General features: G+C 40.6%; 1 protein-coding gene across 5 annotated transcripts in view; it reads right to left on the bottom strand.

Moving 5' to 3' along the window:
- The window catches only part of HDAC8 (histone deacetylase 8), a 247,230-nt gene that overhangs the window by 219,118 nt on the left and 568 nt on the right, over positions 1-27,544 (bottom strand). For 4 of the 5 annotated variants that reach the window (XM_074029331.1, XM_005593948.4, XM_065538015.2 and 1 more), the window contains exons 2-4: positions 27,325-27,377; positions 24,308-24,438; positions 23,451-23,592 (exon numbers count right to left, since the gene is read on the bottom strand). In XM_074029331.1, coding sequence (XP_073885432.1) covers positions 23,451-23,592; positions 24,308-24,438; positions 27,325-27,377 — 326 coding nt within the window. Of the gene's footprint in view, positions 1-23,151; positions 23,359-23,450; positions 23,593-24,307; positions 24,439-27,324; positions 27,378-27,544 lie in introns of those variants that run through there. The other variant, XM_005593951.4, reaches the window with a different exon arrangement.

The raw sequence follows: 27,544 nt of genomic DNA on the forward strand, positions 1-27,544 counted from the left end.
AACATTCAGTAAGTCAACTGGTAACACTATGTTGGACAATCTCTTCAAGAGTTGGGAAATAACATTTCCTATTCACCTCTGTCCAGCCCATCTACTGCAACTTTTACACTTGTCCATTCCCCAACAATATGAGCTGGGGCCTCGTATGAGGGCTTACTATGTGCCAGGTAGAGTTCTAGGCAGTGAAGCTATAGTAAGAAACAAAACAGACAAAACTTCCCTTCCCCATGAAGTTTGTGTTCTAGTGGTGGGGGGAGGGTGAAACAAAATAGATATAATTAACAAGTAGACTAGGTAATTTTTCAGATTATCAATGGTATGGAGAACAATAAAACAGGAAAAGGATGATGGAAGGCTTTTTGTGTGTGTGTGTGTGTGTGTGTGTGTGTGTGTGCAAATTTTTTTAAAAATGTGGTTAGGGAAGGCCTTAGTGAGAAAATGTTATTTGAGCAAAGACTTGAAGGAGGTGAAGGGACATCCTTGGGGGAAGATCATTCCAGGCAGTGGGAATAGCAAGGGCAAAGGCCTAGAGGTGGGAACATGCCTGGTATGTCCAAGGGGCACAAGGAATCCAGGGCCTGAAGAACAGTGAGGGAAAGAAGAGAATAGCAGTTTTACCAGGGAGAGGAGAAAAGGGGATATTGTGCAGGGCCTTGCAGGCCATGGTAGGGACTTCAGCTTTTACTCTGAGTGGAACAGGGAGCCAGAGCATTGTTTTGAGCAGAGGAGTGACAGGATCTAATTTGTTTTAAAAGGATAATTTTAATGTTGTGTGGAGAACAGACCAAAGAGGGGCAAGGTTAGAAGCAGGAACACTAGCTGGGAGGCTGTTGCAATAATCAGTGAGAGAGATGATCGTGGTTTGTACTAGGGTTATGGTGCTGGAGGTAGTGAGAGGTGGTCAGATTCTGGATACATTTTGAAGACAGAGTTAACAGGGTTTTTTTACAGATTGAATTTGAGGTGTGAAAGAAAGGAGTCAAGGGCAATTCCGATATGTTTGGCTTAAGCAACTAGAAGGATAGGGTTGACATAGGGGAGGGAAAGATTGCAAGTTCAGCTTTGGACGTATTAAGTTTAGGATGTCAATCAGACACCCACCAACCAATCTACTCTCTACCACCTTCTGCTGCCTATATATTTTACCCACTCAGATTTCTCTCCGTCACAAATCCTTTGATACTTCTATATATTTTTTGGTATGTCATTTCCAGTCTTAGCTATAATATTTCCATCTACTTAACAAGAAACTGGGTATTTTTGACATTTCCCTTCTCTTCACCCCTAACAGCCAATTGATCGCCATGTCTATTCTGTCAACTATACTTCCCAAATCACTCTCAAGTGCTATCCTTTCTTTTCACATCTGCTGTTGTTAATTTTTTTCATACTTTCCCAATCTCAACCTTGGTCACTGAGCATAACAGTCTGATCTTCTTCCTTTGTCAGTGAGAATGGGTAGAGTGGTCCAGCTGATCTGGGGTCAGGAAGTGAGGGTGGAGGCAAGTAATTTACTCCCAGTCCTGGTACCTTGAACTGAAAGTGAATATACATCATTTTCACACCTTGAGGCTTAGTCTGGAGTTGGTGCTACTATAATCACTCCATTACCACCCAGTTCAGAATAACATTTAAGAGAGATTGCTGAGGTTGAGCTGGGAAAGCATACCTATAATTGGATTATATCAAGGTCCCTTTGGGTGGTCCACCCAACTATGTCTTGATCAACAACCTTCCCAGAGAATCAGGTGGTGGGCCAACCATGATGCTGCTGGAAATCTAGCACCTCTCTCATGACATAACTGGTCTCTTAGCCTTAGGTTGCTGGGGCTAATTGCAGAGAAAAGGTAGTCAAAGTACACCAAGGAGTACTGAAAAGACTGGAAGAGTGATCATGTGGAGGAAGGGTGTGAAGTTCAATGAGCTGCTGATGTAGGAGGTCTATGGGCAGATGACTGAATTTCACTTCAAAGGTTTATAAAGAGTCCTTCAATTTTTGGCATGGGCAGATGAGTTTGTGCCCAAATGAAATCTCACTGATGTCTCACACCTGAATGATTCAGTTAGTGTAATTCATATACAATTTAAGAGCACCTTTTGGTGCTCGGTATGTGTCAGGCACTATTCTACGTGCTTTACACATATTAATTCATATCATATCACACTATTTTTTGAGGTAGGTAGTGTTATCATCTCTATTTTATAGGTCAGGAACTTGAGGAAAAGAGGGTTTAAGTTGTTCAAGGTGACATAGAAAGTGATAGTGTTGGGATTCAAATCCAGGCAATGTGACTTCAGAGTTCCTGCTTTTAACCCCTGTGCTATGTTGTATGGTGAAGGCTAACTGGCTATGTCCTTGTGTAGTCCATACTTGGTTTTGGGTGACCCAGGTATTGGCAGACTCTGGAGTGTTGATAGTTTCAGTAACTAGCCAGGGTAATAGTGGGCTAGAAACGATTGATGCCTTGAAGGAAAGAGGTCTGGATGGAGGGGTATAGAGAGTTAAGAAATGCATTCTGAGAAGTCTGGGGATGAGAACCAATGTGTTATGTGTTACAGTAGCAGTAGCACTCTCCCCTCGTACATGGTTAAAGCATATGGCTGTGGCTGGAGAGCAGGTGGCCATGGAACTTGTGAAAGGGAAGACCTTTTAGATGAACAAGGCACCAGTAGTTGGTGTGAATTGGGCCAAGAGGGTAAGAAGGATCAATCATTGATTTGAAGGTGTTCTAGATGTGACTCTACAATAAAGTTCATTGGGACAATGTCCCAATGTCCCGAGAGCCTGAAGGATACCTTGGTCTATCTTTGCTTCAACTGTAGAAATCATAAAGGCATACTAGAGGTTAGGTCAGACAGGAGGCAACTGAAAGACCCCTTAGATGAAGAGTTCTCAAAATGTGCTGTGTATCAGAACCACCTGGGGAGGCACTGGTTAAAAATGTATATTCTTGGGCTCCACCCCTAGAGGGTCTGATTCTAGAAACATCATTTTAGGATTAAGATGCAGGTGGTCTGCAGACTACATTATGAAACACGCTCCATCAGATTACAAGCATATTTAAATAACTGTGTGGGCTTCTTGGAGTGGTGCTAATGGGCACAAGTGACTGCGGATCCTATCAGAATGGGGCACATGAAACACAAACTTCTGGGCTGCGCCATGATGAACCAGAATCTTTATGTTCTACACGTGCAAATGCCTGTTACCTATGCTGTGGCTGGGGTAAATGGCTTTGACATTCTCAGGCTGGAACCATTTCCACCTTCCCTTAAGATTCTGAATTCTGAAAGAGGATGGGTGTGAGTATGCCCTGGCTGGTCCAGGCTGTAATGGTTTGAGCTCATGACCACAAGCTGCCTGTCCCTCTGAAAGGAAGTATGTTCTGTCTTAAAAGTGGCCTTGATCACTAAGAGCTCTCATTTGCACTTGGAGTAATTGACCTTGGTTAGGACCAACTTCCTGGAGAAGTGGGTACAGGGGCAGAGATCAAAGTACCCAGGTTCTCCTACGACAGGACAAAAGCCCACTCCCCACACCTGGGTGTTGAAGGCATTAGTCAACAGTATAGGGGGCCGGGCGCGGTGGCTCAAGCCTGTAATCCCAGCACTTTGGGAGGCCGAAACGGGTGGATCACGAGGTCAGGAGATCGAGACCATCCTGGCTAACACGGTGAAAACCCGTCTCTACTAACAAATAGAAAAAAAAAAAAAAAAACTAGCTGGGCCAGGTGGCGGGCGCCTGTAGTCCCAGCTACTCGGGTGGCTGAGGCAGGAGAATGGCATGAACCCGGGAGGCGGAGCTTGCAGTGAGCTGAGATCCGGCCACTGCACTCCAGCCTGGGTCACAGAGCGAGACTCCGTCTCAAAAAAACAAAACAAAACAAAACAAAACAAAACAAACAAACAAACAAAAAACAGTATAGGCCAGGGCTGGGGTAGAAATAAGCAAGACCTTTAGCTACTGGAAGGTCATTTTTTTGTGTGTGTCAGGGAACCAAATTCCTTTCTCTTAAGGAGATCGAATATTGGGGTAGTGAAGATGTACAGGTAGTAGATGGATTGCTGGTGGTATCAAGGGATTGCTGATGTTTTCAATCTTCCTAGGAGACTTCATTTCAAAAAGGCTTACATGTTACCCAGCACTATGTAAACTCTGGCATAACAGAATGTAGCCCAGAAACACGATTTTTACACTTTGGGGCTTGGCCTGAAGTTAGTGCCACTGTAATCGCTCTAATACCATCCAGCCCAGAGATTCTGTCAAGTCACATTAAGTGAATTTTTCAAAATATTGCCCAAGTAGACAACTATGGAATTGATTTAGAAGGTTCCAGACTAATTTTGGATAGTGATTACACTAAGGACGGGATAATTAGGACAAGGAAGAACTGCCTGCTTTTTATTTTCAGAAAGAGTCTCAAGGCCAGTATGGAAGAGGTGGAGGAATCAAGATGCTGTCCAAAGTTTCTGTTTTATAGAAGGCCTGGATTTTAGACTCAGAGAGCATCTGCTCCTTTGGTAGTAAGGCAAGTCCTGGGTATCAGGGCTACCACATAGTCATCCTTATCAATTAGGGGTGGTCGCTCTGTCTCTTGGTAGGTAGTATCTTTATTTGCCTTATAGGTATGTGTTGGATCCTAGCAGTGTGAGGGTTGGGTTGAAGAGGAAATTCTTTTTGTTGTTTTGGGTGCGGTAGAAGGTCATTGGAAATGCTGGTAGCAAAATTCTGACAAAGTGAAGGATGTGAGTCTTGAGGGCAGTAGTGAATAGTCTATTCTCAGCAAGGAGTGGCATAGGGACAAAGGGTAGTGGGTGACAAACAATATCAAGGCTGACCTCAGCTGCACAGGCAGTTAGACCTGCTGGACCAGGAACTTGTCTGAGAGGATGCCTAAGAACTCCTTAGTATAACCTAGTCTGGATATAATAAATGACTTTTATCAAACGCTTGCTATGAGCCAGGCTCTTGCTAAGCTCTTTAATTGCAATCATCACATTTAATCCTTATAACCCTATAAGGTACATACTATTGTTATCTCCATTTTATAAATGAGGACACTGAGGCATAGAGAGGTAGTAATTGATGAAGCTACTAATTGATGTAGCTAGGATTCCCTGTGCCACACTTCACCTGTGATATAACATCTTCCCCAGTTCTATAGGAATTTTAGGAACACCCCTCGCTCACTAGAGGCTAGTGGTACGGGTGCCATAGGGACAAAGAACATCCTAGCTGATTCCTATGCTGGTGGCTGGCCAGGCAGTTTTCTGATGAAGGGGCTAGTGCCTTTTGGGTTGGACATGTATTGACAGAGAATGATCTGGGCTACTATGGTAAAGGCCTGTTGGTTTTGTCTAGTGATGTACCTGTTCTACAGGTGCCAGCACAGAACAGTTGTGAATAGCAAGTACAGAGACATGCCCCCCATGGGTAAGGAGGGGTTTCCCTTGGTGCTGAGGCAATGTTGCTGATACTGAATCCAGATCTCCACTTTCATGCAGTTATTAATTTATTTATAAAGGCTGGAGCTGGGGTGGTGTGGATAGAGGAGGAGGTTTGGCTACTCAGTTAACAAGTTACACTGTGCACAGAGCCCTTTGGGGAACTGGAACTGTAGTGTAATTCACTGCCATTCACTCTCTCTGAGGCAAAAGGGGTGGAGCTCTTGGGATACAACTCTAGTAGCTTTGATTCTAACTGCTGGGTGGGTGGTAACTAAGAGCTGCAGGTCTAGTTCTACATTCTTCCTGAAGAGCTTGCCAAGACAAATGGCATAGAGCTAAGCTTTATGGCTCTATCATTTACTGCCCCCAGGTGGAAGTCCCAGAAACCAATAGCATTCCATGGGAGAGTAATTTTTCCCTCTCTTAGCAGGGAAGCAGGACAGAGGGGGCCTAACTGGCATAGATCCTGTGTTGCTGGGCAGAAGGCTGAAATGTCATGGGACAAGAGGGTAAATAACAGAATTGTTGGAGGAAGAAGGATGTGGTCAAGCTAAAGATGTGGGTCTTAAATGGATTATCAGAGTAAGATGAAGGAAGATGTTGGGAACTGAGATGCAGAACCAAACAGAATAAGACACTAGAAAAGGCTGGTGGAAGGGTGAAGACTAGCCAGTCAAAGTAACCAAGCAAGATGTGATCTAGACACATTCTGGAGGTTAGGAGTCAGTGTGCTGGATGAAATGAATAATGTCATGGATAGGGTGAGTTCCAAGATGACTTCCTAAGACACTGATGACAGAAGGCAGAATCAAAGGATTCAAAGAGGTGTGTGAACAAGTGACACAAGAAGGCAAGAGGGCAACACAGAGAAACAGAGGCCACCGGGCAGGCACTTTGTCAGTGTGCTAGCAGGCAACCCCCACACTCCTCTACCACACCCATTCTTGACTTCTTTTGCTCTGGCTTCACAAGAGATGCTTCTTCTCTAAAAGACATCCACCTCACTCTCTCCTGCCACCTCTAAGACTTTGCTTCATCTCTGATCTTTTCCATATTTCCAGTATTTCCCCTTCAGCCCCTAAATGTTCTTAATCTCTTAAAACAATACCAACAAACCACCCCTCAACCCTTACTTTCCCTTGATCACACCCCTCCTCTTTTCTTTCTTTATCATTCAAACCTCTGGACAGAGTAGTTTTCCTTTCCTATTTCCTTAGTTCCTACTCACTCCTTAATGGTTTGAGGTATACTTCCATCACTTTCTAGAAAGTTCTCTGACCAAGGTCATTAATGGCCATCTTAATTGTCAAATACGATCGACACTTCAGTACCTATCTAGATTGCCTCTTTGTGGTACATTAAACTGTTGAGAACTCTTTTCTTCCTTAAACTCTTCTGCCCCCTTGGGATTCCATGACCCCTTTCTATTTTGATTATGTGGCTAGCCTTGATTGTTGCTTTTCAGCTGAATCAACTGGAGCCTCTTCTGCTTGCCCATCACAAGTTGGTGCCTCTTGGGGTTCTAGGCTCTACTTTCATTTTCTCCTTATTATCTACCTTTTCCCTAAGTAATCCCATCCATTTTCATGGTTTGCACCACCACTTGATAGACTGGCAACACATCTATCTCCAGTTCCAGCTTCTACTTCCATTTCCAAATCTGGATATCAAATTTCCCTATATATTACCTCTGATGCACACCACCACCTATTCCTATTTATTAAGGTAGTGTAGTAAGTGTAGTACAGTGGTTAAATAGTCAGCTTGAAGAATCAGATTGCCTGGGTTTGAATCCCAACTTGGCTGCTTACTAACCTTCAGCAAGTCATTTAACCTCTCTGTACTTCCATGTGTAAAATAGAGATAATAATTTGTACCTACTGCTTAGTGTTCCTCTGAGGATACAGAGGAACATTCTTCCTGAAGAGTTTGCCAAGACAAGCTGTTTAGCTTGGCATTCAAGGACTCTTTTTACCTCTCCAACCTTATCTCTGGCCATTTATCTATAGGAACCTATGGTTCTAGCTTTAATGACAGACTTGGAAGTACCCCAACAACTTTCACACCTCTAAGCATCTGCACATGCTGTTCCCGGGATAACCCTGAGGTTATACACATAACTAGTAAGTGGTGGAGCCTGAATTTACATCCAGGTCTTCCTTTAACGTTCACAGTCATTCTACTCTACAGTGGCTTGATATTTTACACTGTGACCTAGTACCTACAAACACACACACACACAAACACATACACACACACAAACACACCAGAACAAGTTTCACGAAACCCACCTTGATATGAAAGAAAGCTGGTGGTAGCCCACTAAATTGATATAATGTCCATTAACAAGTTGCAGTCCCTGGTTTGAAAAACACTGCACTAGACCTTTGCTGAAATAGGCAGATCTTATTACTGAGAATTTATTATCTTAGCTCCAGCAGTACCCAGGCTTTGAGGTTTTCTAAGGATACAAAAGCTGTCGTAACCCTATCCCTTCCACTACTCCTCTAAAATTCTGGTCCCCCTTTTAAATAAATTCACTAATGGCCTTTTGTGCAGTACCAACTGCCCTCAAGTGTTTGCTGATGAACTGACCACTTATATCAGTCCCAGCTCAAAGAACCCACTCCTTTAAATACCAGAATCTAATCCCATCCATCTGTTCAGTCATTTTGTCTCTCATGGATTGTCAGGTATATCAGCTAGCAATTCAATGCAAATCTGTCAGAAAGTAAAATTACAAATCTTATAAAAAGATGCTGGATATCTTGAAGTCAGCACACACACACACACACACACACACACACAAAAGTGCCGTTTATTGCGGCACTATTCACAATAGCAAAGACTTGGAATCAACCCAAATGGCCATCAGTGACAGACTGGATTAAGAAAATGTGGCACATATACACCATGGAATACTATGCAGCCATAAAAAAGGATGAGTTTGTGTCCTTTGTAGGGACATGGATGCAGCTGGAAACCATCATTCTCAGCAAACTATTGCAAGAACAGAAAACCAAACACTGCATGTTTTCACTCATAGGTGGGAATTGAACAATGAGATCACTTGGACTCGGGAAGGAGAACATCACACACCGGGGCCTATCATGGGGAGAGGGGAGGGGGGAGGGATGGCATTGGGAGTTATACCTGATGTAAATGACGAGTTGATGGGTGCTGACGAGTTGATGGGTGCAGCACACCAACATGGCACAGGTATACATATGTAACAAACCTGCACATTGTGCACATGTATCCTAGAACTTAAAGTATAATAATAATAAAAAAAGAGAATAATAATAAAATGAACACCCAGATACCTAAAACAAAAACAAAAACAAAAACAAACAAACAAAAAAAACAACTGATGAGGATCTGGTAGACCAGTCCACAATTGAAGAGGAGAAAAATAAATATGAATAATGATTTTAAAAGTGGTTCAAAACAGAATGACTTGAATACCAAGTGATTAAGGAAAAGTCTTTGGGAACACTAATGAAGTCCTTGAATATTTTGGCAAAATCAACCCTCTTAAAGATCATACTACAAATATCTCACAGGAAGTGAAACACACCATCTTGAAATATCATGGAATTTTGTTTGAAAAATTAGGCCCAAAACAAAAGCCATGAATCCTTTATATATTTTTTGTTTTAAGAATTAATGCATCGTTATATCTCGCACTCAATTTTATTAAATGAGACAAAATATGTAGTCAATAGCTTTTAGTTATTCAAGCTAGCATCCTAATCAAACCCTACTCCTTCCACTATTACTCTAAAATTTTGGCCCCCTTTTTAAATAAATTCACTAGTGGCCTTTTGTGCAGTACCAACTGCCCTCGAGTAATAAGAACCTTCTGTATACCTCTTTGTTTCCTCAGTGCCAGGCATACAGAAGGAGTTTAATAGATGTTTGTTAATTGATTGATTGTGAAATCCTCCTCTGCTTCCAGTCTCAGTTCCCTCCAATCCAACCAGTACATTTTCAGTCCTCCCTAAAATTCTTTAGTAAATTCCCATCAACCACAGAAAAAAGTCCAATTCCTCAGCATAGCTTATAAAACCTTTATAATCTGACCTTGTCCTATTTGCCCTCAGACTCTGGCCACATTTCACTACCTGTGGTTCTACAAATGTTCTGTACTTTCTTGCTGCCAGACTTTCATTATTTCCTCTGCTTGGAATTTTCTATCCCCACCAATGGGAAAGCAAACTCCTATTCCTAATTCTGTACCCCACACTACCTTGTATGTAATGCTAGCACTCTGAACACACTGCATTATAACTACTTCCTGCCTTGTTTCCAGCAGTTTTTATCATAAAAAGTTTTGTTTATAAAAGTAATACAATCACGTTAGAGAAAATATAGGAAAAAGAAAAGATGTGGGTATATTATATAAGTGTGCACATATAAAAATATAGGACTGGATGCTGTGGCTCACGCCTGTAATTCTAGCACTCTGGGAAGCTGAGGTGGGAGGATCACCTGAGGCCAGGAGTTCGAGACCAGCCTAGGCAACATAAGGAGACCCCCATCTGTACAAAAAAAAAATTTTAATTTAGCCAGGTGGCCCAGGCACAGTGGCTCATGCCTGTCATCTCAGCACCTTGGGAGGCTGAGGCAGGCAGGTCACCTGAGGTCAGGAGTTCGAGACCAGCCTGGCCAAAATAGCAAAACGCCATCTCTACTAAAAGTACAAAAATTAGCCAGGTGTGGTGGCATGTGCCTGTAGTCCCAGCGACTCGGGAGGCTGAGGCAGGAGAATCACTTGAACCCGGGAGATGGAGGTTGCAGTGAGCCAAGGTCGCGCCATTACACTCCAGCCTGGGCAACAAGAGCGAAACTCCATCTCAAAAAAAAAAAGAAAAAAAAAATTTAGCCAGGTGTGGTGGTGTGCAGCTGTGGTCCCAGCTACTTGGCTGAGGTGAGAGGATCACTTGAGCACAGAAAGCTGTGGTTGCAGTACACCACGATTGTGCCACTGCACTCCAGCCTATGTGACAAAGTGAAACTCTTGTCTCAGGAAAAAAAAAAAAAAAAATATATATATATATATATATTATATATATATATATGTATATCTTACATACCCAATATCACCATCCTCACAAAGACACTGTTAACATTTTGTTTTATTTTCCTCTAAGATTTTTTCATATGCATATATTTTTTACAGGACTCTAATCTGAGTGAATATATGAGGTTTAGCCAACTGCCCTTTAAAAACAAAATCAACATTATAAGATAGGCATTTTTTCTATTTATGCAGTTGTACTAGCCACCTATTTATTTATTTATTTATTTATTTATTTATTTATTTATTATGAGACGGAGTCTCCCTCTGTCACCCAGGCTGGAGTGCAGTGGCATGATCTTGGCTCACTGCAGCCTCTGCCTCCCAGGTTCAAGGGATTCTCCTGCCTCAGCTTCCCAAGTAGCTGGGATTACAGGCTCATGCCACCCTGCCCAGCTAAGTTTTTGTATTTTTAGTAGAGATGGGGTTTCACCATGTTGGCCAGAACAGTTTCGATCTCTTGACATTGTGATCTGCCCGCCTTGGCCTCCCAAAGTTCTGGGATTACAGGCGTGAGCCACTGTGCCCGGCCAATAGCCACCATTTTTAATGGTTTTATAATATCCCTTCAAGTGGATATGTTGCACTATACTACCTAACCCACTGTTGTTGAATATTTGGGTCTCCCTCCTGCCCCTTTTTTGGCTACTATAAGTAACAGAGAAAGTACCCTCTTCACAAACACATCTTTACCATATTTTGGGTCGGTTTACTTCCTTAGAATAGATTACCAAGAGTAATAGACGTTTTCAAAGATCTTCCTTTATTTGGCTCATATTTGTAGGAGGGAAAAATATATATACAATCCCTTGATATCTGTGGGGGATTGGTTCCTGGACCCCTGCAGATACCAAAATCCATGCACACTCAAATCCCACAGTCGGCCCCATGGAACCAGCAGATGATAAAAGTTAGTGCTCTGTATATGTGGGTTTCACATTTGGTAAATACTGTATTTTCTATCTGTATTTGGTTGCAGATGCAGAACCTGTTGATATGGAGGGCTGACTGTATTTATAGAAAAAAAATCTGCATATGAATAAATCCCCACAGTTCAAACCTGTGTTGTTCAAGGGCTAACTGCTAATATTTCAATTTGTCTATTTATTAGTGATGCTAAATATTTTCTCATGCTTGTTTAATGTTTCCTCTTTTGTGAATTGTCTATTTGTGTTTTTTGTTCATTTATCTGAGTATTAGTGTTTAAAAAAATCAATTAGAACAGTTAGAGATTTTAACCCTTTGTTACATTTGCTGTAATTTTGGGGGATCTCTTTCTATCTTGGTAAAATTTTAGCTACAAAATAATATAATATCATTACAGAAATTTTGAAAACTGGAGAAAAATATGTTTAAAAAATCATCAATAATTCTGCCTATTAATATGGTGGATAGGAGGCAGGACTAGCTTACAGCAGGAGCTGCTCGGACGGACAGAACAGCATGGGGAAACTCACATCATGAACTTTTGCTCCTAGAACTACCGCTGAAACATATCAGGGAAACCAAGAAAATCCACAGACCCTTTGAAGGAACTGGATCACTGCTGCAGGCTCCCTGAGATGCCGTACAACTGTAAGTTGGCTTGCTTTCTCAACAGGGAGGCTCATGGTCTGGGGCAAGTTCTCAGCCCTGGTCACTGGTTGACTGGAAATAGACTCAGTGCTGTTGGGAGCGGGGAGCCGGGTAGGGGCGGGGGAGGAACGGTGGGAGTGAGACCGGCCTCTAGGACTGCAGGCTGCATGGGAGCGGGGTGAAGCCTGTGACTGCCGGCTTTCCCTCACTTTCCTGGAGACCTGTATGACTCAGCAGAGGCAGCCATAATCCCCCTGGGAATATAACTCCACTGGACTGGGAACCACAGCCCCTTCCCCCACAGCAGGCCCCACCCAAGGAGACTCTGAGCTCAGACACACACCTACCCCTGCCTCCACCTGGTGATCTTTCTCTACCTGCCCCAATAGACAAAGACAAAGGTCATAATCTCTTGGGAGTTCTATGACCCTGCCCGCTGCCTGAGAAACCTGAATACTTAAACAGGTGTCCCCAGGCAAGTTTGCATCCTCCCTATACGACCACAGCTGATGCGTTCTTGAAGGCGCCACCTCCTGGCTGGAGGCCAACCAACACAAAACCAGTGCACTGAAGAAAAACACAACTAAGGACCGTCCACTTTACTCTCCTGCTACCTCCACTGGAGCAGGTTCTGGTATCCACAGCTGCCAAGACCTGAAGACAGATCACATCACAGCACTCTTTGCAGACACTCCCCAGTACCAGGTGGGAGCTCGGTAGCTCTGCTGGGTGGCTAGACCCAGAAAAGCAAAAACAATCACTACAGTTCAGCTCTCAGGGAGCCCCACATTCCTAGGGGAAGGAGGAGAATGACACATCAAAGGAGCACCCCGTGGGACAAGAGACTGAACAGCAGCCCATGAATCCCAGATCTTCCCTCAGATATAGTCTACCCAAATGAGAAGGAACTAGAAACACAATTCTGGTAATATGACAAAACAAGGTTCTTTAACATCCCCAAAAGATCATACCAGCTCACCAGCAATGGCTCCAAACCAAGACAAAAATCCCTGAATTGCCAGAAAAAGAATTCAGAAGGTAGATTATTAAGCTAATCAAGGAGCCACCAGAGAAAGGTGAAGTCCAACTTAAAGAAATCAAAAACATAATACAGGATATGAAAGGAAAATTCTTTGGTGAAATGGAGAGCATAAATAAAAAATAATCACAACTTCTGGAAATTAAGGACACACTTAGAGAAATGCAAAATGCACTGGAAAGTCTCAGCAATAGAATTGAACAAGCAGAAGAAAGTGCTTCGGAGCTCAAAGACAAGGCTTTTGAATTAACCCAATCTGTCAAACACAAAGAGAAAAAAATTTTAACAAATGAACAAAGCCTCCAAGAAGTTTGGGACTATGTTAAATGTCCAAACCTAAGAATAATTTGTGTTCCCAAGGAAGAAGATAAATCTAAAAGTTTGGAAAACATATTTGAGGGGATAATTAAGGAAAATTTCCCCAGCCTTGCTAGAGATCTCGACATCCAAACACAAGAAGTTCAAAGAACACCTGGGAAATTCATTGCCAAATGATCATCAACTAGGCACATAGTCATCAGTTACCTAAAGTCAAGATGACGGAAAGAATCTTAAGAGCTGTGAGGCAAAAGCATCAGGTAACCTATAAAGGAAAACCTATCAGATTAACAGCAGATTTCTCAGCAGAAACCTTAAAAGCTGGAAGGGATTGGGGTCCTATTTTTAGCCTCCTTAAACAAAACAATTATCAACCAAGAATTTTGTATCCAGTGAAACTAAACTTCATAAATGAAGGAAAGATACAGTCTTTTCCGGACAAAAAAAAAAATGCTAAGACAATTTGCCACTACAAAGCCAGCACTACAAGAATTGCTAAAACTAGCACTAAATCTTGAAACAAATCCTCAAAATAAACTGAAATAGAACCTCCTTAAAGCATAAATCTCACAGGACCTATATAACAATAATACAATTTGTAAAAACCAAGATATTCAGGCAACAACTAGCATGATGAATAGAATAGTACCTCAATCTCAATACTAACATTGTATGTGGCCTAAATGCTCCACTTAAAGATACAGAATGGCAGAACGGATAAGAATTCACCAACCGAGTTTCTGCTATCTTCAGGAGACTCACCTAACACATAAGGACTTACATAAATTGAAGGTAAAGGGGTGGAAAAAGATATTCCATGCAAGTGAACACCAAAAGCAAGCAAGAGTAGCTATTCTTATATCAGACAAAACAAACTTTAAAGCAACAGCAGTTAGAAAAGACAAAGAGGGACATTATATAATGATAAAAGGACTAGTCCAACAGGAAAATATCACAATTCTAAATATGTACATTGGAGCTCCCAAATTTATAAAACAATTACTATTAGACCTAAGAAACGAGATAGACAGCAACACAATTACAGTGGGGGACTGTAATACTCTACTGACAGCACTAGACAGGTCATCCAGACAGAAAGTCAACAAAGAAACAATGGACTTAAACTATACCCTAGAACAAATGGACTTAACAGATATTTATAGAACATTCTACCCAACAACTACAGAATATACATTCTATTCATCAGCACATGGAACATTCTCCAAGACAGACCATATGATAGGCCACAAAACAAGTCTCACTTAAGAAAATCTTTAACAAGTCTCGATTTAAAAAATAAAAATTATATCAAGTACTCTCTCAGACCACAGTAGAACAAAATTGGAAACAAACTCCAAAAGGAACCCTCAAAACCATGCAAACACATGGAAAGTAAATAGCCTGCTCCTGAATGAACATTAGGTCAACAATGAAATCAAGATAAAAATTTAAAAATTCTTTGAACAGAACGATAATAGTGACACAACCTATCAAAACTTCTGGGATACAGCAAAAGCAGTGCTAAAAGGTAATGCCTCTTAGCAAATTCATTAAATGCCTACATTAAAAAGTCTGAAAGAGCACGAATAGACAATCTAAGGGCACACTTCATGGAACTGGAGAAACAAGAACAATCCAAACCCAAACCCAGCAGAAGAAAAGAAATAACCAAGATCAGAGCAGAACTAAATGAAACCGAAACAAACAAAAAAATACAAAAGATAAATGAAACAAAAAGCTGGTTCTTTTAAAATAAATACAATTGATAGACAATTAGCAAGATGAACCAAGGAAAGAAGAGAGAAGATCCAAATAAGCTCAATTAGAAATGAAATGGGAGACATTACAACTGATACCACAGAAATACAAAAGGTTATTCAAGGTTACTAAGAACACTTTTATGTGCATAAACTAGAAAACCTAGAGGAAATGGATAAATTCCTGGAAATATACAACCCTCCTACATTAAACCAGGAACATAAAGAATCTCTGAACAGACCAGTAACAATCAGCGAGATTGAAATGGTAACAACAACAACAACAAATGCCAACAAAAAAGCACCCAGGACCAGACGAATTCACAGCTGAACTCTATCAGACATTCAAAGAAGAATTGGTACCAATCCTATTGACACTATTCCAAAAGTTAGAGGAAGAGGGAATCCTCCCTAAATTATTCTATGAAGCCAATATCACCCTAATACCAAAACTAGGGAAGGACATAACACAAAAAGAAAACTACAGACCAAAATCCCTGATGAACATAGATGCAAAAACTTCAACAAGATAATAGTGAACCAAATTCAACAGGATATCAAAAGATAATTCACCATGATCAGCTGGATTTCACATTAGAGATGCAGGGATGGTTTAACATACACACATCAATAAGTGTGATATACCATATAAACAGAATTAAAAACAAAAATCACATGATCATCTCAATAGATGCAGAAAAAGAATTTGACAAAATTCAGCATCGCTTTATGATTAAAACCCTGAGCAAAATTGGCATAGGAGGGACATACCTTAAGGTAATAAAAGGAAATAATCTACAACAAACCCACGGCCAACATTATGCTGAACAGGGAAAAGTTGAAAGCATTCCCCCCAAGAACTGGAATAAGAAAAGGATGCCCACTTGCACCACTTCCATTCAACACAGTACTGGAAGTCCTAGTCAGAGAAATCAGACAAGAGAAAGAAATAAAGAGCATCCAAATTGGTAAAGAGTAAGTCAAACTGTCGCTCTTTGTTGATGATATGATCATATACCTAGAAAACCCTGAAGACTCACCCAAATAGCTCCTAGAACTGGCAAATGAATTCAGCAAAGTTTTAGGATACAAAATTAATGTACATAAATCAGTAGCTGTGCTATGCACCAACAGCAACAAAGCTGATAATCAAATCAATAACTCAACCCCTTTCACAATAGCTGCAGAAAAAGTAAAATACTTAAGAATATACCCAACCAAGGACATGAAAGACTTCTACAAGGAAAACTACAAAACACTGCTGAAAGAAATCATAGACAACACAAACAAATGAAAACACATTCCATGCTCATGGATGGGTAGAATCAATATTGTGAAAATGACCATAATGCCAAAAGCAATCTACAAATTCAGTGCAATTTCCATCTAAATACCACCATCATTCTTCACAAAAATAAAAAAGACAATCCTAAAATTCATATGGAACCAAAAAAGAGCCCACATAGCCAAAGCTAAGACTAAGCAAAAGGAACAAATCTGGAGGCATCACATTACGCGACTACAAACTATAAGGCCATAGTCTCCAAAACAGCATGATACTGGTACAAAAATAGGCACATAGACCAATGGAACAGAATAGAGAACCCGGAAATAAAGCCAAATGCTTACAGCCAACTCATCTTTGACAAAGCAAACAAAAACCTAAAGTGGGGAAAGGATACCCTATTCAACAAATGGTGCTGGGATAATTGGCAAGCCACATGTAGAAGAATGAAACTGGATCCTCATCTCTCACCTTATCAAAAAATCAACTCAAGATGGATCAAAGACTTAAATCTAAGACCTGAAACTATAAAAATTCTAGAAGATAACATTGGAAAAACCCTTCTAGACATTGGCTTAGGCAAAGAATTCATGACCAAAGACCCCAAAGCAAATACAACAAAAACAAAGATAAACAGATGAAACATAATTAAGCTAAAATGCTTCTGCACAGCAAAAGAAATAATCAGCAGAATTACCAAACAACCCACAGAGTGGGAGAAAATCTTCACAATCTATACATCTGACAGAGGACCAATATCCAGAATTACAAAGAACTCAAACAAATCAGCAAGAAAAAAGCAAAAAATCCCATTTAAAAGTGGGCTAAGGACATGAACAGACAATTCTCAGAAGAAGATATACCAATGGCCAACAAACATATGAAAAAATGCTCAACATCACTAGTGATCAGGAAAATGCAAATCAAAGCCACAATGTGATACTACCTCACTCCTGCAAGAATGGCCATAATCAAAAAATCAAAAAATAATAGATGTTGTTATGGATGTGGTGAAAAGGGAACACTTTTACACTGCTGGTGGGAATGTAAACTAGTACAATCACTATGGAAAACAGTGTGGAGACTCCTTAAAGAACTAAAAGTAGATCCAGCAATCCCACTACTAGGTATCTATCCAGAAAAAAAAGAAGTCATTATACGAAAAAGATACTTGCACACGCATGTTTATAGCAGCACAATTTGCAAATGCAAAAATAGGGAACCAGCCCAAATGCCCATCAATCAACAAGTGGATAAAGAAAATGTGGTATATATACACCATAGAATACTACTCAACCATAAAAAGGAATGAGATAATGCATTCACAGCAACCTGCCTGGAATTGGAGACTATTACTCTAAGTGAAGTAACTCAGTAATGGAAAACCAAATGTTGTATGTTCTCACTCATGTGGAAGATAAGCTATAAGGACACAAAGGCATAAGAACAACACATTAGACTTTGGGGACTCGGGGGAAAGGATGAGGGGTGATGAGGGATAAAAGACATTGGGTACAGTGTACACTGCTTGGGTGATGGGTGCACCAAAAGCTCAGAAACACCACTAAATAACTTACTCATGTAACCAAACACCACCTGTTCTCCAAAAGCCTATTGAAATAAAAAAAATTAAAAACTGTAAAAGGAAAATTAAATTAAAAAATAAAAAATAATACTTGGGAGAAAAAATAATTCTGCCACTATATTATTGTTATTCTAAGATAACCACTGTTATCATTCCCAACGGTCTTTCTCTCTTCATATATGTTTTACAAAGCTGTGATTACAATGTGCATGCATTTTTAAGACCTGCTTTTTTTTTTTTTTTTCTGAGACAGAGTCTTACTTTGTCACCTAGGCTGGTGTGCAGTGGCACGATTTCGGTTCTCTGCAACCTCTGCCTCCTGGGTTCAAGCGATTCTCCTGCCTCAGCCTCCCAAGTAGCTGGGATTACAGGTGCCCGCCACCACGTCCAGCTAATTTTTGTATTTTTAGTAGAGACAAGGTTTCACCATGTTGGCCAGGCTGGTCTTAAACTCTTGACCTCAGGTGATCCACCTGCCTTGGCCTCCCAAAGTGCTTGGATTACAGGCATGAGCCACTGCGCCCAGCCAAGACCTGCTTTTTTATTGACACACATGAAGTATTTGTCTGAAGTTCCCTATAATCCTTATAATCATTATTTAAAATAATAGCATAAGGCTGGGCATGGTGGCACACAACCGTAATCCCAGCACTTTGGGAGGGCAAAGTGGGCTGACTGCTTGAGCCCAGGAGTTAGAGACCAGCCTGGACAACATGGCAAGACCCCATCTCTACAAAAAAAGCCAGGGTGTGTGCCTGTAGTCCCAGCTACTCAGGAGGCTGATGTGGGAGGACTGCTTGATCTTTGGGAAGCAGAGGTTGCAGTGAGCTGAGACCATGCAAATGCACTCCAGCCTGGGTGACAGAGCAAGACCCTGTCTCATAAGTAAATAATACATAAATAAATAAAAACAAAAAGCTTTTGCACAGAAGGAAAAAAGTAAAACAATAGGATAATATTCTAGGGAGTAGATTCACCATTCCTTTATTGCTAGGCATTCATGTTATTTTAGTTTTTAAAATTTTATAAATAACACTGATAAATACCTTCATGAAAATAATTTGTTTCCCATATTAAAAAAAAAAATTAGGCCACATTCCCAGAAGTAAGATTACCCGATCAAAGGGCATTACTACACATTGGCTACCAAAATGCTTTCTTCCAAACCACACTCACTAGGAAACTGAGTACCATCTTTTTCAATTCTTTTAAATATAGGCTTAAAAACTGGTGGCTCATGCCTGTAATCCCAGCACTTTGGGAGGCCGAGGCGGGAGGACATGAGGTCAGGAATTCGAGTCCAGCCTGACCAACGTGGTGAAACCCCGTCTCTACTAAAAATACAAAAATTAGCTGGGCATGGTGGCACACGCCTGTAATCCCAGTTACTAAAGAGGCTGAGGCAGGAGAATTGCTTGAACCCGGGAGGCAGGGTTGCAGTGAGCTGAGATCACGCCACTGCACTCCAGCCTGGACAACAGAGTCGAGATTCTGTCTCAAAAAAAAAGAGCTTACCTAATGGTTTTAATTTGCATTTCTTTGATTAGTAGTGATGAACATTTTCTGATGTTTTCCAGTTGTACTTAAACTCTTTTGTAAATTGTCTATTCATGTTCTTTGTGCAGATTTCTTCTTATACATTATATTGTAAGAGTGGGTTAGATAATACAAGCCTACTACACTTTGTCATATTTATGAAACATAGGCTTTTCCAGCCTGTGTTTACATTTCATTTTAAAAATAGCCAAAAAACTTTTATTTATTTATTTATTTTTTATTATTATACTTTAAGTTCTAGGGTACATGTGGATAATGTGCAGGTTTGTTACATATGTATACTTGTGCCATGTTGGCGTGCTGCACCAAGTTGTTTTGGTTTTAAAATTTTATACAGTCAGGTTTGATCTTTTCCTTAGTGATTTTTAAAAATTGCTTTCTAAGCTTAGAAAATTCTTCCCTTTTAGAAGCTTGATAAATATCCATTCACTCTAGTTTTTTAAATTTGCTTTCTTTAATATTTAACTCTTCAATCTAGCTGTCACTCGTTTTAGTTTATTACAGTAGATGAGTGTATAATGGTATAAGCTGTCACAATACCATTCATTTACTCAACAGACCCTTCAACTCCCATGCACTTGCAATGTATCCTTTGTAATAGATTAAATTCTATATAACTGGTCTCTTTGTTGGGGGGGGGGGGTGTACTATAAGCTATCTGTCTAATTTTGTACCAGTGTTTTCATTATTGTAGTTTTGGATGCTTAATATCTAATAGCATTAGTCCTTCATTACTCTTCTTTTGTAGAATATTCTTTGAGAATCATCCTTCATAAGCTTTCAAATGCAATTATTTGCTGTCTTATTCCTAAGATATAAATTTCTTACAGGTAGAATTGGTTTATTTCCTTAGACTAGACTGCCAAGAATATTGTTACTGGGCCAACTGGTATGAACATTTTTTCCCATTCTTAACACTTCCAAAGTTTTCAAAGGGGTTTGTACCAATTTCACTGTAATCCTTCCATCACCTGGATATTTTGAAATAAATTTTTTTTCAACTTGGTAGGGGAAACAATATATCTTGCTTCAATTTCTATATCTCTGCTTATTGGTGATGATAAACATACATTTGACATATAGTAGGTGCTTAATCAATGCTTGTTCAATGAATAAATGGCATGTGTGAATCTGTACATATATTTGGGGATGGGAAGTTTAAACAAATATTGTGATTATAATAGGTAAATGCTGGCTAGATGCAAGTTTGTAGCCTAAATGCCTGTAGTCCATCTACAGAGAGGTTCTAGGTATGCCAAGAACACCCTGGAATTCAGACCTAAATTGGGGAAATCTCCAGAGACTCTCTGTAATTTATATTTATCACAGGCATGTCCGTTTCCACGCAGGAGCAGCTGAAAGATGTCTAAAACAGTTAAGGCGATATATGTGGGTATCTCCATGTCTGTGTGCAGCCCAGAAGCAGCCATGATTGGGTCAAGACAGAGTGTACTTCCTTTGGCAGCAAAACAGTAATAAGAAGCAGAGTACCGCACTGGAAAATGACCCAGGCCCTAGTAGGCTTTCTGCAGTGAATTTAATTGCATAATAAACTGGATGTGATTCATAGAAGCAAGCCTTTTCTTTGAAGCCACACTACTTTTCTTCTCAATTTGCTAAGCCCAAGAGGACCTAGAAGTCTTTCATTCAGAGAAGCTTAATTTTCTCCTTTCATTCTGTAGCTGGGAGGGGAGAGGGTCATTTTTTTTCTCCTAGCAATCATTGTCTTTATTTTGAACTTAAAAAAAAAAAAAAAAAAGGCAGGCTGGGTGCAGTGACTTTCATGTGCAGTGCCAGCACTTTGGGAGGCCAAGGTGGGAGGATCACTTGAGGCCAGGAATTTGAGACCACCCTGGGCAACACGGCAAGACCTCATCTCTACAAAAAATACAAAAATTATCCAAGTGTGGTGGCACGTGCCTGTAGTCCTAGCTACCTAGAAGGCTGAGGTGGGAAGATCCCTTGAACCCAGGAGTTCGAGACTGCAGTGAGCTATGGTTGCACCACTGCACTCCATCCAGCCTTGGTGACAGAGAGAGAACCTGTCTCGAAAACACAAAACAAGAAAGAAAGAAAGAGGCCAGGTGTGGTGCATGCCTGTAATGCCACTACCTTGGGAGGCCAAGGATAGAGGATCCCTTGAGCCTGGGAGTTCAAGATCAGCCTAGGAGTTCAAGATTGGCAACATAGGGAGACATTGTCTTTATTTAAAAAATAATCAAACAGCAACAACCAAAAAAAAGCAAGAAAAAAGCAAGCAGGCAAACAAGCAAAAGCTAACAAAAGGCAGCTTGTCTCTGTTTTTAAGACCATGTAAGACTCATTACTAAAACATTGGTTTCCTTTGCTCTGTTGCCAAACTAGTAAATTCTAGCAGTAAACTTTTTCAAGGACTTCCTTGGCCACAAAATCTGTCAATTTGATGGAAAAAATTCTGTTATTATCTTAATCTGCATATGCTGAAGTTGTGCTGTGTTTTATTCTGAAAAACAAAGTGTGGTTTTCTCTTGACTCAAGAGCACCTAAGAGTATCAAGGTCACTGTTGATTGCATGAACAATTGATTTGTGAATGATGCATTGGCAATTACTACTACAGTGACTTCATTTCTCTCAGACAGAGGATTGATAAATTCAGAGTTTTAAAAAATCCTTATTCTTCAATGTGGATTAAGTACTACAGAAATATCAAGCAAAGTTCCAAATGCTGAAGAAGGCCCAGCAATCCTTCTCAGACAGACTACTGCAGTTTGACATGTTAACATAAAACACTAGAAGGTGGCTAGGCACGGTGGCTCACCCATGTAATCCCAGCACTTTGGGAGGCCGAGGCAGGCAGATCACCTGAGGTCAGGAGTTTAAGACCAGCCTAGCCAACATGGTGAAACCCTGTCTCTACAAAAATACACAAATTAGCTGGGCATGATGGTGGGTGCCTATAATCCCAGCTACTCAGGAGGCTGAGGCAGGAGAATCACTTGAACTGGGAAGGTGGAGGTTGTAGTAAGCCAAGATCGCGCCACTGCACTCCAGCCTGAGCAACAGGGCGAGACGCTGTCTCAAAAACAAAAAAACAAACAAATGAACAATCCAAAGGACTTCTCCTCTAACTCCAAGAAGCACCTAGGAAGAGCCTTTTCACAAGCCCTTTGTCTTTGAGAGACATCTACCTCTGGGTTGCTACTTTCCTTAGAGGTGGCAGCATGAGCCCTCTTCTTGATTGTTCAGCCTTTTGTTTTAAACCTATTCGCATCAATTTTCCACCTTTTCAAAAATCTGTTTGCCACTTCTTTTAAGAACTAGCTCTAAAATTCACTTCCGCCAAGACTTCCATGATTAATTTCTTTCTACTGATAAGTCTCTTCAGCTCATACACATATTCTATTGGTACCATAGCTAATGTTGTTCTCTATTCTAATTTTGTTAATGTTTCTAGACTGTAAGTCCCTTGAAGACAGGGGAATTTCTAGAAAGCGGAAAAGGAATTTAGAGACTGTCTAGTTGTATCCTTTGTTCATTTTATTGATGAAGAAACTGAGGCCTAGGGAGGGTAATCAGTCCAAGTCAGTTAGGCAAGTTAGCAGAAAAACTAGGTGTAGAGCACAGGTGTCCTGACTTTGAGCAGTGTGCTTTCCACTATATTTGGTAATCTTTTTTCTATTTCACTTGGATTTCTTCAGAATGCCTTGTAAAGTGCCACATATACACACGTCTCTCTGTAAATGTCAATACAATAAGCATAAGAGTTTATATAACTGAGAAACTGACTCAAGGAAAGAGTCAGAAAACAGAAAGGTCATTTTCTTACTTCTTTGCATGATGCCAGCCTCCAGACCAGTTAATTGCTACTTTGCACATTCCGTCAATCAGGCATTGGGCAGCTGTGATTGTAGCCCCTCCTACAGCTGCTGCATAGTCAAATATCCCTTCAGTGGCTGGGCAGTCATAACCTTAGGGCAAAAATCAGAAGAAGTGGTTAAAAGATGAACTGGAAAAAGAGGAGGAATAGGTTGAGGTGTGAAAACAACCTAACCTACTAAAAGGCTACTGTGCTAATAACAGCTCCAAGTGAGACAGAAACAACTCCAATGTTGGGGATATAATTTTTTAAAAGGTTAGAGCTAGAAAGGATAAACCTTCCTGATGAACTAGTCACAGGCTATAGATAGAGAAACCAAGGTGATATGTCTTGTCAGTGGTCACACAGAGCCAGGCCTGGGACTCAGCTCTCTTGACCCTCCAGTTCAATGTTCCTCTGCTAAACCATGCTGTTTTTCTAGACTATCCTGCTGGTCACTTACAGTTTTAAAAAATGCAGCTGTTTAATGAGGGATGAGGTAGAAAAACTTAGCCAGAACATAAATCTGTATTCCAGTTAAAATATAAGGTCACAGGACAGCTAAATCAGCACATATATAGCCAGACCAGATCTGAGCACTGCCAATAGGGCCTAAGCAACTGAAAGGTTTTCTTTCATCTAACCCATCATGTGGTTTTGCTCAACTCATATGGTTTGCTTGTTTAGTGAGTTATATGAGGCTAAACCAAAAGATTAAGATCGACAGTTAACACATGATTTCTTAATGAAAAAATATTTAAAAATCATACAAGTTATTAAAAAATTAGGCTGTCCATCTCCCATCACTGCCTGGTAAATGACTTTACCTAGCCCATATTCTATGGAGTCCGGATGATCATCATCGCCCTCTTGGCTGACCTTCTGGAGATGCTGCAGATAAGCATCAGTGTGGAAGGTGGCCATCTCCTCCATGGAGGCCACTTTGGGCTTAACTATCCTAATAATAACAGAGAGAACAAAAAGAGATGAGTGAGTCAGACCCACTGTATGCCAGAAGCTAGAAACAGAAGCCAGCAGTCTGAGAAGAAAATACAAGTCTCAACTTCTTGTTCCAATAGGCTAGAGTAATAAACACATTCTGTTCTTCCACTGCACTGTGCGGTCTTTACTGCCTCACATCTACAGTAGTGACTCTATTAATAAGGGGCAAGAGGATAGATTTTCCCTTGAGTTTATAGGTAGGTAAACAAAAGTAATTATATTCAAGTTAAACAAATAATCAGGTATCAGACAGACTTTACCCTGTGAGTTACAACTTTCAGGACAAACTAATAGGCAGGGATATTTTCATTTGAACCAGTTGCTAATTGGGCTATCTAATCCTTTCAGTTCTATCTTTATTTTAATAGGCAGCTATGTTATCATGCATTTTGAATTTGGAGTCAGATTTGGAGTCAGAGAATTGGGTTCCTGTTCTAACTCTGTACTTACTAGCTCTATAACCTCAGGTAAGTTGACTGTTCCAGAGTTCAGTTTTCTTATTTGTAAAATGGGGAACTTTATGGGACTTATGTGAAGATAAAAGGATAACACATACAAAAATGCGTGGTGGATAACTATCATTCTATTAACGGATAAAAAAATGGGCAACTCAAAATGTAATGTTTCTAGACTTGAACCCTCCTATCTGCCTCTGAGAGCGAGGCGAGAAGGGGCAAAATGGTTGGAACTGGGCTTCACTTGGAACCTCTCAACCTACTTCTCACAAAAAATGACAAATAGAAGTGAGTGAGGGAATAAAGGGAGCTAACCCAATAAGAGGCCTTCCCACATCTAACCTCTAGCTGCCTATTCCCCATTTCCTCTTCTTGACCCCACAGCTGCCACTACTGTTCTCTAGCCCTTGCCACTTAAAGGGTGGTCTGTAGACTAGGAGCATCAGCATCCCCCAGGTGCTTGTTAGAAATGCAGAACTTCAGACTTGCCTCAGACCTGAGTCAGAATTTGATCATTTTTAAACAAGATGATTTTTAACAAGAAGATTTTTAACATGATGATTTTGAAACAAGATAACATATTTTAAGGTGATTCATATACACATTCAAGTTGAAGGAGCCCTGACCTGGGCCACAGGGAGGCAGCAGTGGTTTTAAATGTCTGCTGAATGGGAACACAGCCATGAGTTTATGATGAATTAATATGACTATACAGGCTATTACTATCACCAAGGTAGCTGGAAGAAATCCTGTGGTTTGGACTCAAAACTGAAATACATAGCCATGACCCAAGAATTCTTGCTTCTTCTTAAAGAAGACACATCTATACCATCAGAGGTGAAAAATCTACCCATTAAAATAAAAATTTTGTAATATCTTGGACCATATTTCCCAGTCCTAAAAGCTCCCTCTTCTAGTACCCTTCCATTTATTTTGTTACATGTTAAAAAACACTTACTGAAAGCCTCCCTATTTAACAGTAAGCAAACTGGACAGTTTTGCTTTGCTTTGATATCTTGTTCGTCATAAAATAATTTTTTGAAATGTTAAATAACTTTAATGGAAGGCATATAGTTACTATGTTAACCAAACCATATGGGTTAAAAAAATGGTTTAAAATGGGTGTGGTGGCATGTGCCTGTAGTCCCAGCTACTCCGGAGGCAGAGGCAGGAGAATCGCTTGAACCTGGGAGGCAGAAGTTGCAGTGAGCCAAGATGGTGCCACAGCACTCCAGCCTGGGTGACAGAGCAAGACTCTGACCAAAAAAAAAAAAAAAAAAAAAAAGGCTTAAAAATTCCCTTAAGAAGGTACAAAATGATTTTGTTAATAATAAGAATAAAATCTGAAAGCCTATTACACTACCTTCTGGGAGATAAATGAAGCATAGCACACTAGCTGGTATGGGCACTTAGCTATTTGGCCAGAAATTGTCATAAGTAATCCTATATGTGGCAAGGTTATATTTGCTCTTACAATGGCATCAAATACAGAAATGGCAATAAACAGCAAGTTCATGTTTTTGGAAGAAACAGCTCTCTCTTGAGTTCCGGCTCAGTCTTAGCAGTTTTCTTTGGTCTTGACCTGTCTCCAGCCTCACCCATTAAAGTTTGGTGGCGGTGGTGGGTTGTCTAAAAGTCTTAGGTTGAACTCACACCCTCAAATCTGGTTTAGAATGAAACAAAATCAAAAGAAAAATGGAACACCTCCTAGCTGAACACCTTTTTGTATCAGACTGGTTTTAATACCCAAATGTACTTAAAATCTCCATAATGCACTGAACCTACCCCTGAGATACTTAACCAAGCAATTGAGCTGTATTTCTAATGAACCTTAACTGCTTCCTGCACTTTCCACCCCCCCCCCGTCCCAAGTTCTCTTTTCTCTCTCTCTCTCTCTTTTTTTTTTTTTCTTTTGAGACAGAGTTTCACTCTTGTTGCCCAGGCTGGAGTGCAATGGTGTAATCTCTGCTCACTGCAACCTCCACCTCCCGGGTTCAAGCGATTCTCCTGCCTCAGCCTCCCGAGTAGCTGGGACTACAGGCGCCTGCTATCACACCCGGCTAATTTTTTTGTCTTTTTAGTAGAGACGGGGTTTTGCCATGTTGGGCAGGCTGGTCTCAAACTACTGACCTCAGGCGATCCAGCCACCTAGGCCTCCCAAAATGCTGGGATTACAGGCATAAGCCATGCTCCTGGCCCCCCAAGTTTTCTTAATTCTTCAAGAGCTTTCTTGGGATTACAGGCAGATTACAAACACTGTGAATACTCTCACAGAAAGCTAAAATAATGTTTTCAAGAGACCGTTCTCTTCCTTGCTCCACTGTGAAGCAGGATATTAAGGCTAGGAACACCTAGCTTCAGGGCTACGTTCAAGAAAGACAACTTACCTCATTTGCTTATGCAGTGCATATGCTTCAATCAAAGAATGTACCATACTGGCCTAAAAACATCAGCGGGGGGGGGGGGGGAAAAAAAAAGCAGAAATAGTCTTAAAAGTTTAATTCAGCAAAATCCCCATCAATCTCATTATCCTGAACAAAGGAACGGATTAACTTTGTTTCAACTGGCTTCCCTTCTGTTAACAGTTACAATACACTTTAGACAATA

This window comes from Macaca fascicularis, chromosome X (assembly GCF_037993035.2).
Source record: "Macaca fascicularis isolate 582-1 chromosome X, T2T-MFA8v1.1".
In the NCBI taxonomy this organism is placed as follows: domain Eukaryota; kingdom Metazoa; phylum Chordata; class Mammalia; order Primates; family Cercopithecidae; genus Macaca; species Macaca fascicularis.